The 16,349-nt window shown below is 35.4% G+C and overlaps 2 protein-coding genes across 3 annotated transcripts; one reads left to right on the top strand and one right to left on the bottom strand.

Annotated features, from left to right (window-relative positions):
- Positions 1-2,167: 2,167 nt before the first annotated feature.
- On the bottom strand, positions 2,168-9,303 carry LOC128159912 (transmembrane protein 229A-like). The gene is made up of 2 exons (XM_052823136.1): positions 9,259-9,303; positions 2,168-3,412 (listed from the first exon to the last, which is right to left on the bottom strand). Exons 1-2 carry the CDS (start codon positions 9,286-9,288, stop codon positions 2,933-2,935), a joined length of 510 nt encoding a protein of 169 aa, XP_052679096.1. The 5' UTR covers positions 9,289-9,303; the 3' UTR covers positions 2,168-2,932.
- Positions 9,010-16,135, top strand: LOC128159911 (RNA polymerase II-associated protein 3-like). Of its 2 annotated transcripts, none has more exons than XM_052823133.1 (11): positions 9,010-9,095; positions 10,665-10,851; positions 11,069-11,209; positions 11,950-12,066; positions 12,652-12,779; positions 13,296-13,488; positions 14,356-14,451; positions 14,641-15,045; positions 15,180-15,277; positions 15,525-15,619; positions 15,951-16,135. In XM_052823133.1, the coding sequence occupies exons 2-11, from the start codon at positions 10,687-10,689 to the stop codon at positions 16,043-16,045; spliced, it is 1,533 nt and encodes a 510-aa protein (XP_052679093.1). In that variant the 5' UTR covers positions 9,010-9,095; positions 10,665-10,686; the 3' UTR covers positions 16,046-16,135. The 2 variants fall into 2 exon arrangements, with proteins under 2 accessions (XP_052679093.1, XP_052679094.1); XM_052823134.1 differs by having other exon boundaries at positions 9,028-9,060.
- The last annotated feature ends 214 nt before the right edge of the window (positions 16,136-16,349 follow it).

Below are 16,349 nucleotides of genomic sequence, written 5' to 3'. Positions count from 1 at the left end.
TTTTTCGTTATTTATGTTATTAATTTTCACATTACATTGATTTTTCTTCATTTTTCCAATTTCATTATTTTTATCTGTGTTATTCATTAATTAATTATCATAACATCTCAAGTTCTGTTTTTACAGTTATTTTATCAAGAAATTCCCATTTCGCCTTACTGCTTTTTTACCTGTATTTCACAGTTAGGGCGAAATGGGAACACACCTACATCTATTGTAACCGTGATTGAATTATCAATGCACCGATATTCTTGTGTTTACTGTAGGCGATCATAGGTTCATTTGGAAATAGTTATTTGCATATTTCATGATTTTTAAGGAAATTCCAGTATTTCAGGATGCGATTTGTGTGACTCTTAAAATGTGGGTTGTACTTCGTTATCATGACATTTGGTTGTAATGATTTTATAACAAGTTTGGTTGATTAATGTCGTATTTTTCAAAAATTTACAGCTCTAAAAGATCTTTAATTCAAAAGATATTGCAAAGTATAACAAATGATCTATATACATATAGATACATTGTAGAAATTAAAATCGTGAAATACACACAGCTGCATGGTTCAAGATTCGTGTGTTATTACTAATGGTCATATTTTCTTGATATTATGAATTACATTTTATGAACACAGACTTTTTTTTTCATGTTATTTCTAAGATGGTCTCTTTAATCCATTTTGGAATCAGGCATTTTCTTTTTCAAAATCGACATGCAGTCCATTTTATACTTTAAAATTGTAAACGTGTGAAACACGGCAGACTAACATACCTAGTTGTTATTCATTGTAGAGCAAATGAGGCTAAATACTGCCATGCCTTAATTAGCTCAAACAATATAAGGATGTTCACAAATATGCTGAAAATGTCCTTTTTTGATTTGAACTACATTATATATGACATTATGCAAATCACGTTCTTCTTTAATTCCGAAATGACCAATACGGGATTAAAAAAGTAAAATTCAGTAATTTTCATTCTGAATCAGTAACATGTGATATTGTACACATCATGATTTGAGAGGAAGTTACTGAACTATTTTAAAAAATCCAAAAAACACGATTTAATCAAATATATAACGTTGAAAGAAAATTGATAAAATCAAAATACAAATAATCAATAAGCGGTGGATAGAAAGAAAAATGATGAAAATTAAGTAAAAAATAGCAGCTAATGTGTATTGAAACACATCTCCCTCCTCTAAACCATGACAAATGAATTACTATAGTAACAAAAACACAGTAAAAGTGCGTGCGAAGTGACGAAATCAACAGCTGCACGTAAACAAATTGATTGAAATTAAAAAATGTTACATAACGGTTTGTATGTTGACATATTCTGTTTAAAATTTAAAATTTCCATATCGATTAATATATAAAGTGTGTATTAAAATTATGTCTTTTTCTCGGACATGTATACAAGTGGCGATCAAACGCAATATCGATTAAAGATAAGGCTGGGCACAACTGTTTCATTTAGTAAATGACTGCCGCGAATCCACCAAATGACCATAAAGATTCGCCCTTCTTTCTGCCTCGCTATCCTCTCCAGGAAATCATTTTGCCGTTAGTTTGCTACCGAATAGACGTACAATTTTCATTGATATTTGATACAAGGCAGTGTATTGATTCACTTCCCCAAGGTATTGTACTAGTTTATACAATAAACGTTGATCTACCTTTAACTTGTTGTTAAGAATGTTTATTTTGTTGTTAACATCTGATAGGGTTATACACAAGCATTTATTTAGTCGTTAATGAATTAGACACATGTATGTATGATAAACTAATACATGCATTGTTCTTGCAACTTTTGTTATACACATGTACATAAGAATGAGAACTCATGGTAACGAAGATGCAATGTAAATTATTTCAAATAAAGTATTTCTATTTCCCGCGAGAGAAAGCAATATACTGAGGAATTGGATATTAAATTGGCCTACAGAGTATATTGACTGTTAACCCATCAGTTTCTTTATCAGGCAACGCCTCTCTCTCTCTCTCTCTCTCTTTCTCTCTCTCTCTCCAAAACAGAAATGCAACAAACAGTTTAACAAAGTTGCCTAGTAGTAATACACTGTCTTCTTCAAATTGTTGAAATTCAAACGTGTCTGTACGTCAAGTGAGTTTACAATCCAGGGTTCATAAATAAATAAATAAATAAATAAATAAGATTTCACTTTTATTTTCAACTGAAACCAATTCTTGTTCACTAAACAAAACAAAAACTGTAAAACAAAAAAAAAGGGAGAAAGTCAAGCAGTCTCAAACATATTTACAGTGTATAAGACATGAAGTGATTGTCAGTCATATTGTTACAGTAATCAACATACGCATCAATTTAAACATACAACAAAACAATGCTTAATATTTCGTTGATATTATGCTTCCTGCAGCGGGCAATTGAATTATGGTTAAAATATTGCTCTCTTCATTGTGCCAAAAAATAAGGAAAATGGATCAATTGCAATAGAATGATTTATACATGTTTCTCGGGGATAAACAACTTTATGCCTTACAAAATACAAAAAAAAATGCATCTCGTGACGCAATGTGGAGGTCCGGGACGCAATGTGGAGGTCCGTGACGCAATGTGGAGGTCTGGGACGCAATGTGGAGCTGTCTGCGACGCAATGTGGAGGTCTGGGACGCAATTTGGAGGTCTACCGTAATACAAACTTTTAAATGATAACAACTGCATATTAATATAAATGCGTAATAGAAGAAAAAAAATCAGTTATCAAAAGTTTTAAACAATGAGATCAAGACAAAATCACAAACTCTTCACTGTCTACTCTACAACTGTTACTACCCTAACATATTTTAGTTACGTAATACATGCAACGACATCATCAGTGACGCACGTTCCAGCATTGAATGCATATTTCAAATGGAAAATGTTGAGCTTTTTTTCAGTACAGATAACCCTTCGTCTTAGGTCGATTTATCATGGATGCTATGCCCCGGAAGTTTAAGGCTGAGCAAATACTTATACAAAACGTCATTCCACGCACACAGAGGAAGCCAGAAAATAGCGTACTCCAGTGTAATGAGACCCATGATGTTAAACTGGTAGTGGCTGTAATCCCATGAGCATGCGTCAAACTGTCTCAAAACGAGGCCACAGGAGAACTCCCAGGAGTAAAGTACGACGAGATATATGAAGATGCGAACTTTAAATGGAATACCGACTTCTTTGAGGCGGACATACATTCGCTCCACCAAATAGCTACAAACTCCATAGATAAAAAATGAGAAAATCGTGGAATAGCCTTTGAGCTGTCGGTTTCCATCCGGTTCGTATACGACGTCATAAAGAGCAGTGAACACAATTTCGTCAAAGAGACCATGCATGCCATAGAAGAAGAGGCGCTCGGCCGCGGTTAATCCTCGACTGGTGGATTTTGCTTCCATCTGAAAAATCATAAGAAAATGTGAAAGATTTTTTTTTTTTGGGGGGGGGGGGGGGGGGAAGAAACATTTATTATAATAACATAAACTCTACCTGCTTGAGCTTTTATCCAGTTTTATAGATACCTGTGTTAGTTTACTTAATATGCAATGACAAGAGAAGTAACTCTTGTTTATGTTTTACTTATCTCCCCCTAAGGGAGCTCTTCATCCTGCAAAGTTACTTTTAGTGAATGAGTTGAATAAAGCACATGGTCTAACAATGGTAGCAGAGCGTGGTTGAAAGAAAATTGGTGATTCCTAGTGTTAGAAACAGTGTAAGCGAGGTGTGACAATTAATTACTTGTTATTCAGAGTTTGATAAATGTGAAAAACAGTGGTGTTAGTGGACTGAGAAAATGTCAACAAAAATCAACCCCCCTTTGTACAATCCTAAAATCAAAAGTTATGAACTCTTCAAGCAAGAACTTTTAGCATGGAAAGAGGTCACTGAGCTAGATAAAAAGAAACAAGGTGTTGCTATAGCATTGTCTCTTCCTGAAAATGATGAGTCCCAGATAAGAGAAAAAGTGTTTGATCAGCTGAATTTGGAGGATCTCAAAAAAGAGACAGGTTTGAAAACATTGATAGAATTTTTGGACAAACATTTGGCCAAAGATGATTTAGCAGATAGCTTAGAAAAATTTGAAGACTTTGAAGATTTTAAAAGGTCTGATGGACAATCTGTCAATGAATACATTTCCATTTTTGATGCTAAATACAGAAAAATTGAGAAGAAAAATATGAAATTACCTCCAGAGATTTTAGCATTCAAATTACTCAAAAGATCACAAATTAGCAAAGAAGAAAGAATGATTGTTTTGACAGGAATGAATTTTGAAAATAAAGAAACTCTGTATGAGGAAGCTAAGAAATCCCTTAAAAAATTCAAAGGTGAAACTTGTGAAGGACATTCTTCTTCTACACCAATGTCCATTAAACTTGAACCAGCATTCCTTGCAGAGAACGAAGAAGCGCTGATGGCAGCTGGATATGCTAGAATGAGGAACAACAAATTTTATCGAGGAGGGGGAAGAAGTGAGCAGATGCGGGGCAGAGGATTTCAAAGTGGCCAAAGTCGAGGCTTTTATCGAGGTCAGCATGGGGGACAATCACGTGCAGGCAGTTCAGCAGTTAAAAAGAGTATGAATCCATCAGGACCAGATGGAAATGTGTTGACATGCAAGTCTTGCGGGTCATATAGACATCTGATGGCAGCATGTCCTCATAGTTGGGAAAATATGGCAAAAGTAAATGCATGTTCAACTGAAGAAGAAGAATTCGTACTGTTTACAGGTTACCAACCAAAGGAAATAAGACACCTGGGGATGGAAGCTAGAAATTATGCAGTCCTAGACAGTGCCTGCAGTAGTACTGTGTGTGGTAGTGCATGGATCAACACATACATCGATTCACTCAATGATTTGGACAAAAATAGAGTTAAGAAAACTGAAGGCAGAAAAATGTTTAAGTTTGGAGGGGGGACTCGTCTGAAATCTGAAGGAGAATTTGCAATTCCAGCTCGTATAGCAGGGAAAGATGTGACCATAATAACTGATGTTGTTGATTCAGACATTCCGTTGCTGTTGTCAAGAACGGCTATGAAAACTACTGGTGTGAAGTTGAACTTAGAGGATGACACAGCGGAGATTTTAGGGAAAACAATGAACCTTAATGTGACCTCTTCTGGACACTATTGTATTCCCATAGATAAAGCAGAAATGATACCTGTTGAGTTTGCTCAGTCAGGATTGATGATGAAGACCCAAAAAAGAGATACTCAACTCTGTTAAAACTGCACCGACAGTTTGCGCACCCACCAAAGAAACGACTAGTATCCCTCTTACAGGATGCGGGTGCTTGGCGTGACAACTTTGACGAGGATCTTGAAAAAATAGAAGAGAGATGTGATGTGTGCAAGACCTATGCAAGAACCCCTTCACGGCCTGTTGTGTCATTTCCAATGGCGACTTACTTTAATGAGAAGGTGGCCATGGATCTGAAGTACTGGAGAGGAAAGTGGATCTTACATTTGATTGACATGTGGTCCAGATACACAATTTCCATTTTTATCCAGAGGAAAAAGACAACTGATGTCATTGATAAAATCATGTCTCACTGGATAGGGATATTTGGTGTTATGGGTGCAATTATGACAGATAATGGAGGAGAATTTAACTCTGACGAAATGCGAGAAGTGGCATCAATTTTGAACGTCAAAGTGTGCACATCCGCAGGTGAAAGCCCATTTCAGAACGGCTTGTGTGAACGAGTGCACTCCGTAACGGATATGATGCTAACAAAATTGGAACAGGACTACAAAGATGTAAATGAGCAGAGCTTGTTGTGCTGGGCTAACATGGCAAGGAATGTATTACAGATGTGGAACGGCTTTAGTAGCCACCAGCTTGTGTTTGGATGGAACCCCAATCTACCCAACATTATGACAGACAAGTTACCAGCTTTAGAAGGCCGTACAGTGAGTGAGACTTTTGCTAAACATCTGAATTTACTGCACAGCACCAGACGAGCATACATAGAGGCAGAAGCTGATGAGAGAATCAGACGGGCATTACTGAACAAAGTGAGGGCAGCTGAACAATGTTATGAGAATGGAGATTTGGTGTACTACAAGCGTGAGGGTAGAGACAGATGGCTTGGACCTGGTAGAGTTGTGTTTCAGGATGGAAAAGTTGTTTTTGTTCGCCATGGGGGAGTTTTTGTTCGAGTGTCCCCTAACAGATTACAAAAAGCAACTGCAGGCTGTACTCAAGTAGAAGAGAAGATATCAGACACTGAAACTACAGGCACAAATAAAGAAAGAACACCACACCAAGGAAAAGCAAGTGAAAAGCAACTTAAAAAGTGTACAGTTTCTGAATACCTGTCACAGAACAAAGAGGAACAGAAGTTACCTTTACCTCCTCAACGCAGTTTTGCACTAAAAACAAATGACAACATTCAGTATAAGATGGGATCGGAGGATGAAAATTGGATAAAGGCAACAATTCTTGGCAGAGCAGGCAAAGCTTCTGGTAATAACAGAAATTGGTATAATGTAAAAGATGTTGAGAGTGAAGAAGAAAAGAGCATAGACCTAAGTAGGCTCCCTTGGGAAAGAATCAGCGATGAATGTGTTAATTCTACAACATGTGAAAATACAAGCTGTGACAATATATCCCTAGCTAAACAAAATGAACTAGAGAAGCTCAAAAACTTTGACACATACACTGAAGTTCTGGATGAAGGACAAAATAGACTATCTACAAGATGGGTTATCACTTCAAAAGAAGAACAAGTAAGAGCAAGACTTGTAGCACGTGGATTTGAGGAGGAATTTGATATTCCAAGAGACAGTCCGACAGTTGGAAAAGGGGGTCTTAAGATATTTTTGACAATAACAGCAAGTAAATTCTGGGATGTCAAAACCACAGACATTAAGTCAGCTTTTTTACAAGGAAAAAAACTTGATAGAGATGTTTATCTTCAACCTCCAAAGGAAAGTATCACTCCTGTAGGAATGATATGGAAGTTAAAACACTGTCTTTATGGACTGAAAGATGGTGCTAGACAGTTTTACTTAAGTGTTAAAGAAGAACTTGATAAACTCGGCTTTGAACAGTGTAGCGTAGACCCGGCTCTCTTCTGCTATAGAAAGGATGGAAGGCTTCATGGAATCATCTGCTCTCATGTTGATGATTTTCTCCATGCTGGGGACGAAATCTTTGAGGGGCAGATTTGCAGGTTTCGAGAGAGGTTTTCAGCAGGAAAAATTGCTGAATGCCAATTTCCATATATTGGTTTCTACGTTAAGCAAACTCAAGAAGGGATAGAACTGGATCACACTAGTTACATGGAGAAGTTACAAAGTATAGAGATTGATCCCCTGAGAGCATATCAGAAGGAAAGTCAGCTAAGCACTGAAGAACAGACTGCATACAGACAGATCATAGGGCAGATCAATTGGGCAGTGCAGGGGTCAAGACCAGACCTTGCATTTGAAATGATTGACATGAGCACTAAGCTGAGAAGTGGAACCATGGCAGACTTAATTAGAGCAACGAAAACCATAAATAGGCTTAAAGACTTCAAAAGTATTCTGAGATTTCCAGCTTTAGATCTCACTTCAGTGAAGATAATGACATTTACCGATGCATCTCTAGGAAACCTGAATGATGGAGTGGGAAGTACTCAAGGAGTCATTATCTGGATTATGGATAGACAAGGGAAATGCTGTCCCCTTTTCTGGCAGGCTAAAAAGATAAGAAGAGTTGTCCGCTCCACGCTAGCAGCAGAGGCGCTTAGTCTACAAGAAGGACTGGAGGCAAGTTTTTACTATCGACACATGTTAGAGGAAATTTTAGGAGTCCCCAGCAAATCCATTGAAATTTATGCATTTATAGACAATAAGAGTGTGATAGAATCTGTGCATTCGACAAAACTGGTGGAGGACAGGAGACTTCGTATTGATATCGCTGCATTGACTGAAGCAGTTACTCAAGGAGATGTGAGGAAAATTCAGTGGTGTTCTGGACAAAAACAGCTCGCAAATTGCCTAACAAAAGCAGGAGCAAATGGTTTATGTGTTTTGAAGATTCTTCAGACAGGACGGATGTTGCCAGACTTTGTGTTTTAAATGGACAGAATTACTGTTATTCTTAAACCAGACACATTCTAATTAATTCTGAACTTTTGTCATTTTTAGTTTTGTTTACCTGTACATTATGCTCAAAAAAGAGAAAAGTATAATTAATGTTAGTTTACTTAATATGCAATGACAAGAGAAGTAACTCTTGTTTATGTTTTACTTATCTCCCCCTAAGGGAGCTCTTCATCCTGCAAAGTTACTTTTAGTGAATGAGTTGAATAAAGCACATGGTCTAACAACCTGAACTTAATTAATGTGTGAAACGTAAAGAACAATATAATATTAATGTACCTAATAAGCCTAATATTTATATACAGATGTGATCTACAGATGTGCACGTTGTAAAGTCGACATCTTTTAAGAGATAAGCATGATAAGTAAGATAAAATTTTGATGTTACTTATCATTTCGTTTATATTCCTCGGAAAGCAGCGCAGCTGTGTATCTAATCTTTATGAAGAATAAGTATGGCCTATCTAGCAGGAATATAACTGATAATAATAATTCTAAAAAATAAAATTTTTGAGACTGTATATCTAATCAATAAAATACTTTCTTTGGTGGTTCATGTTGATGTGAATGTAGCGAGCAAAGAATTACAGAAAATACATGCCCCGCGTCAGCTCTGTCGCATATCATAACCAAAACGTGCTAAAAAATTTTCAATTTGCTCACGAATTCATTGTCAAGTATATCCGAAAGCTGACGATGTATTATTTTTTCTGCGATGATCGCTACCTTCATAACCCGCATGAATCATCAAAGAAAGCATTAATAAAAATGTTATTGTTTGTATTTACATCTTCCTTTTAACAAATTAATAAATTAATTGCAAAAGGTAAGTAAAGTTCACTAAATTATTGTTAATGTACACCAGTACGTTGGCTAAAAGAAACGCCCAAATCGTCACCTGTGTGACATCAACATGTCATTGATTATTTCGTGCAGTACGTGATTTTCGAAGGTAGCTGTGAAGGTTTCGACAATTCGATAAACGGGGCGTGTAGATTTCAGTCCAAAAAAGATGCAGATACAAACACTATATAATATGCTTTCTTTGATGATTCATGCGGGTTATGAAAGTAGAGATCATTGCAGAAAAAAAATTACATGTACATAATCCGCTAACCCGGGTAATGCATTTTTTCTGCAATTACGCCACCTTTATCCCGTAGTCACTAACACACGGCATGTAGAATTCGAACAGGTTCAACGGGACGGTGTTACGTGAGTTGTATGAATATTCATTACAACAAAATTTGATGTATATCAACCATGCATGTTGCTGCAGGTCTGTAGCTCCCGGTCTGAAAAAAATCAGATGGACTTCATTTGTCAAACCGGCAAGTGACGATATCCTATGTTGTCCATCCGAATTTTACAGACCTGCACAGCTACCATGCGTGGAGCTGGAGGGGGGGGTGTCTTGAAACGCCTTTCACCCCATCCACCAACACACTCCTGGAAAGTTTAAATTCATTCAATTTACAAAAACTAAATATCCCTTGGACACCACTCCCCCCCCCCCCAAACCGACCGAAAAAATTCTGGATCCGCGCGCGTCAAGCCCCGTGCAATGGGTACGAGGAAGACCGGAATCGGGCGGTAATTGTGCAATGCTCATTTTATATGATACACGGCTTAAAATTCACAGAGTTCCACACAGTCCATTTAAATTTTTGACGCATTTAACCCGTCAATCATGTACATGTATGTTATTTTTATATAAATTGCAGGTTCTTCCAGAGGATTCGGGGTCCAACTAGAAAGAATAATCTTACCGTGACCAGGCTGCGCACCGGGTCCGTAGGACATCTGTCATTTTAACGACAGAACATTTTATCTAGGGTCTAACCAGACAGCTGATTGCTTCATGCATACAGATTTATATATACTATAGTAGATTGTTAATTTATACGGGTAAACCAAGACACTAACTTTAAGGATATTCATAGAAGTTGTACAAATAAAAATTTTGATCTATAAATAATAAATACATTTTTGAGGTAATCGTTTATGCAGGCGTAAGTTACCCTATTTTAAACACGTGCAAATACTATTAAACAGCTGCATAATGAACATTCAGGGCAGCACTCGTCTGAATTACATGTTTTAAGTGACGTTGATGTGTAAATATATGATATAATTTTAACAAAAAATATTTTCTTTAAGCGTAGATAATTACAAGGTAAACAAAAGTCACAGAGTGCTTACCTTTGCAATTTTTACCTGGAGTACTTGTTTACATTGGATTCAAGTCAAAGGTCGTTGTTATATTTTATTATACCTCGTACCCGATGTGTAATGGATGTCACCAATGAAATATTGATATACTTTACCAGATAATATTCGTTAAAGTTACATGTTTTCTGTTATATAATAATGTTAAAACATGATTAGCAACAAACGTTTATGCGGTTCAAACAAATCGCGAATAATCATAAATTCGACCTCATGAAATAAAATCGGGTTCGGACTTTAAAATATTATGTTCAAAGAAACATGTCTGCGCCCATGGAAATAACTGAGTGAATTGTGTTTTTCTATTAACGTTCATTGTTTGTTCAGATTCACAAACCAACACCCAAAAATGTCTAAACTAAGTGCTTCGGAAGAAAAGATGCTAATGCTTCAGCATCACATGCGAGAAAACAACATGGATCTCGAAACGTTTGTAAAAGACATGAATAAATGGGAAGACGATATCAAAGAAAAGGAACAAAAGCTGAAAAGTGAAAAGGCTGTGAATGGAAAGGTTTGTTGGTGATATTTTCCCTTTAAAAGTTTTTAATTGTCCAGGTACTACCGTTTTGAACAAAACATTTAAATTTTAAGATATGAAAAAATGTAAAAATTTCTGAATTCCAACATATCAGAATTGACAGAAATATCATAAATTTGTTTGATTTTGGACGTTTGAAACATTTATGAATTGAAATATGATCTTTTTTTTTTGTTGAACTTTGTGGCAGGAATTGCCTCCTGTAAGAAACAGTTTGAAAATCAAAAAGAAGAGGAAAGTGAAAACTCTAAAGGACGATGACAGTCAGGGGAGGAAGCCGCGGAAACGGATTAGTGGCTACGATTATCGGTCCTGGGACAAACTGGATATTGTAAGGACACGCATTCATATGCTCATCAATAGACATTACAATTTCAATTACTTCAGGCCTTAGATAATTGATGGTTCCAGGATATGAAGTTGGTTGGTCACGTGATCAAATCCTGTGAAGCCCAAAGAGCTTCTCGGTAGATTTGATCATGTTTTTATTAACTAGTGATTTTTCTCTGTTTTAAGCTAGTATTACATGTACTATAGATTAGAGTATATTAAATTACTTTGTGTTAGCATCATCTTTTGTATATTGTATTAGTGTTCTTCTCTTTTACTCGTTAAAAAAATCTAAAAAAAAAAAAATTCTGTTTCTTAGGTTAATAGTAGGGGTGGACAAACAAAAATATTCTGAAAAAGTACGGGTTGAATTGGAAAAAATCAGTGAAAATTGGAAATGGAAACATCCAAAATTCAAACCTCAATTGTTGTCATCATATAATTATATTTTTTCTGTGTGGTACATGAGACTTTCCACAAAAACTCTCTGCAAAAACACTGTGCTATAAAAACTAATTAGATAATGATGTTTTAATTAAAGATGCATGTTAAATAATTTAATTTGAATAGTATATACATTACAGTGTTTGATTTCATTTGTTTCGTTAGTTATCTATAACATGTATGTAATAACAGAATATTTTCTGTTTTGTAAGGTCTGACTCTCTGTCTTATTCATCTAGTTGCTTTAACATAACGCTTTAAAGTAAACACTATTTTTATGATTGTGTTTTGTTTAAGGATAAAATGTGTAATGATGTGGATAAACAGGAGAAGTCGGATTCATCGGATTACGAAACAGACGAGGAGTGGGAGATAGAGAGAAAGAAGCAGCAGGCAGCCATGGATAAAGATGCTGTAAGGTTTATTTTTCTGTACAATAATCATGCTCAGACCCAAAATGGGATGGGAGAAGACTGTTGTAGCATCTGATAAAAGAAAAATGGCTAGGCCATTGGGGGGGGGGGGGGGGGGTGGGGGGGGGGGGCGAGGGCTGGGCCATTGGGAAGGGCGGGGGTTACCAGATCTACTACTGATACTACCTTTTGAATACCTGCAGAATTTTCGTCAGTTTTACTGAACTTTATTTAGTATCAAGAGCGTGTGGTAAAATATCTACAGAAAAGTACCAGTGCATGTATATACATCATGTTGTATCAAAGATACGTGTATGAAATAAAGCTATAGTTCAACTTTCTGATAATGTAACACTAAAATGTTATTTATATAATATTATGTAAATCATATTTTCATATCATAATTCACTGTTTGTTTGTGACTAAGGTAATTATTTTAAATTAAAGTGAATCGCATAATATTACATGAAATTTTCAACAACATTTCTCAGAAGCAATTCAAGTGCTAGATGATGAGCAGAAAACTCTACTGTTTAAACTAAATACTGTTTAAAATATTTTTATTCATTTCTTCTTTTTTTGACAGGGAAATGATTACTTTAAACGAGGGGACTACACTAATGCTATAGAATCCTATACAAAGGGGATGGCATTAGATCCCACCAACCCAATCCTACCCGCCAACAGAGCAATGGCTCTCCTGAAGGAGCAAAAGTGAGTCAGGTGTTACATATATGGGGTTTATTACACATATATTTTGAGGTTTCTTAATACTAAATCTGTGCAGTAATCTATGTATTTGCAATTTGATACACTATGATTTTGAAGTTGGAGTAAATTCTATGTTTAATGTCACTTCAAGATATAAAACCTACATGGAAGGGCAATGAAAGGAAAACAAACAAAATTTTCAAACATGTGAGTTTATTCATGTATACTCACACAAATACTGTTAATATTCAGGTAACATGTAGACCGGCTGTTTAGTCAACTGTCCTTTTAAAGACAATCCCAGTGATTGATATAATTAACCTTGATATGCCTTAAATATATGTATTTTACAAATTGCAGTTTTTTACTGAAATTACATGTTAAAACAAAACCAATTTTATAGAAACAACATTTTTCTTTTAAATGTATAGTACATGTACACATAGTTGTGACATTAGGCATAGAATTTTAATGTTAGACAGCGTAATGTGTGTGAAAAACTTTTTCGCTTTATTTTAGATATGCAGCTGCTGAGATGGACTGTATGACGGCCTTGACCTTAGACCCTCTCTATGTTAAGGCCTACCTCCGGCTGGGATCGGCTCAGTTCTTCATGAAGAAGCTGCAGAAGGCCAAGGACACCTTTGATAAAGTCCTGCAGCTGGAGCCCCAAAACAAACAGGCCAAGCTGGAGATTGAGAAAATTGAAAAGGTTTGCAGATTACGTTGATCATGACCAGGAAATGTTTTTACAATCAAATGCTTTTCTTGCATGGTGGTTCATGCCTGTATGAAGCTGTACAGGTTTCTTAGTCTCATATATATTTTAGCAGTCAAATGCTTTCTTTAGTGGTTCATGTTCTTAGTCTCATATATATTTTAGCAGTCAAATGCTTTCTTTGGTGGTTCATGCCTATATGATGTGCATATTTTATAGTCCCAGAAATGATCTAGGAGCCAGTTGCAAATGCTTTCTTTGCATGATGTTTCCTGTCGGTATGAAGCTGTGCATATTTCATAGTCCCAGAAATGATATCAAAATGAAATGATTTATAAGATGGTTTAAGCTGGTATGAATGTACCAATAGGTAGTGTTGCAGAAAAAGTATACATACTGGTAACCAGTGTCAGCAGTATATTTTATTTAGAATGCTGAAAAGACTTTCATAAGTTTGAGGAAAATGAAATTGTAACAATTAGAAAATGTTATAACTATATAAATATCAAGTGATTAAGTACAAAATTTGGCTATGCAACACATCTCATATTGGAGGATACAATTTAACCAATTAATTATGTTTAATCAAAAAAATTATGTGCTTGCACAGGTAAAGTCCATTTTCTGTCATTCTCCATAGCTTCTTATCGGCATGAACCATCAACAAACATTTTTTTGTAAAATAATTTTTGGGAACATTTCTGTTACAACAACCATGTGTCAAGTATTTTGTTGGTTAGATAAAGCAATGAAAATCCATTATGTCTCCAAGGACTTGGTTAATACTGAGTTTTACCGGTAAATGAAGTGTTAAATAAGAGGCCTTGAATACAAAATTTAGAAAATTAAATTCTTTTTTAGGAAATGAAGAAAGAACAAATGGTGACTCATGACAGTTTAGCCCCTGATGTAGGCCTTGTTAAACCAATCACAAAGCCCCCTAACAAGAGGTCAAAGGTAAATGTTCAAAACTCTCTCTCTCTCTCTCTCTCTCTCTGTGGAGGTTGTTTTTGAAGTCAAAAAAAAAAACCCCAAGAGATTATTGCTGTAGTGTCAGGGTTTTTGATGACATATTTGGATTTTTTTTAAACGTTGATCTTTGAAGTATGATAGAAATACATAAATTTTGATGTCATTACAATTTAGAAGCCATTGAGGAGGTTAGAAATTGAAGAAGTTGGTGTTGAAGAAACAGATATTAGACAGGCAGCCAGATCTCGAGTAGAGGAAAGCCACAGCAAACAGAGGAAAGAGACAGAATCCAAGGACAATCAAATGTTTGCTAAATTCACCAACCCTGGAATGATCAATCCTCCAGCCCCTACCCCACAAACCGACCAAGAACCAAAACCTGTGATAAATAAAACTGAAAGTGAAACGAAGCTGGATTTATCAAATGTTCAAAATGAGGCTCAAGCTTCTGTCAGTCCTAGATCAGAGGTCAAATCTCTTTCACCCAGAAGTTTTTCTGTTCCAGCATCTTCATTTCAGTTCCAGGCAGATTACAAAGTGCTTAAAACGGATATGTCAGCATTCTATGATTATCTAAAGGTAAAAAGTTTTGAATATTTTCAGCATCCTATTTTCATTTAGTTTATATTATGGTGTGTGAATTATTATATCAAGCACAAGCCTTGATTTTTTTTAAATGCTTTATTGCTAAACACTTTATGTTTATATTGTAGAAAATAGACCCTGCATTGTACCCCAAGCTGTTCGGAGAATGCCTTGATGCAGAAATTTTAATGAATATGCTTAAAGTATTTCAAAACTGCTACAAACCGTAAGTTATCCCATATTAGCCCATATAGCACTCATAATTGTGTTACCTTCAGTTATAACTTAACTAAAGTGCAGAACTTAGCTTTTTGCCTAAGTATTAAATAAATTCACAATCTATGTCAAACAAAAAGATCATTAAGTATTCAATTGAAATGCTAAATTGTTAAATATCTTACGCCCAGTACATATAAATGCTGTTGAAACAATTATATTCCATTTAGTTTAAAGAAATTAAACTTCATTTACAGAGCTGGGAAGGACTATTTTCCACACATGCAGAAGCTGACGGAAGTGAAGCGGTTCGGTATGACTGTGATGTTCTTCTCCAGAAAAGAAAAACAAGGTAAAGTCAACTCATAAGTTAATACCCAAAAATTATTTAAAAGGTTATCTTTTTCTTGTGTTCAGCTTAATACCCCTTAAAACGTTTGAGCTAAATAAATCTTAAATAATACAAGATGGCTTTACTGTCAAGTTAAGATTATAACTGGTTAAGGTCAAGGTAATTAGCAAAAATCAAGGCCAAATGCATCTGACTACCTCCTAGCAGCCCGAGGGTTGTTATACAGTCATGGACCTTCCTTTAGTTATTTGTTTTTATTCTAGATTAATGAAAAATTTTGATAAGTGGATTAAAAACAGGTTATAATAAAATTATTCAAACTTCATTTTAGTGCTGCAAGAATTGTTTGACAACTTGAAAGACAAAGGAACAATACAAGGAAATGATCTGAAGTCTTTGGCCACAAAATATGGAGTGAACTGCTAAATATACATGGACTCATTTGTTTACAATATTTTATTTACAATGTCGTTTTTTGAGGTTTTTTTGCAATAAATTGCATCATGATAAAATAAATTCATTACTTTTTTTAATGAAATTGTTATGACAGTGAAACAGAGACATAAATAATTTATGTCTCTGATTTAAGTAAGAAATATGGATTGTACTTTCAATTGTCTATCTTTTGCAATTTGAAAAGAAGAACACAGAAATATTTTACTCGTACACAATTAAAACTACACAACTGTCAATGAGTTTATTTATCACATTTCCTTAAAGGTCTAGTAAT

This window comes from Crassostrea angulata, chromosome 8 (assembly GCF_025612915.1).
Source record: "Crassostrea angulata isolate pt1a10 chromosome 8, ASM2561291v2, whole genome shotgun sequence".
Classification (NCBI taxonomy): domain Eukaryota; kingdom Metazoa; phylum Mollusca; class Bivalvia; order Ostreida; family Ostreidae; genus Magallana; species Magallana angulata.
The sequence above is the reverse complement of the archived record's forward strand: the minus strand, read 5'-3'. Positions and strand labels throughout refer to the sequence as shown.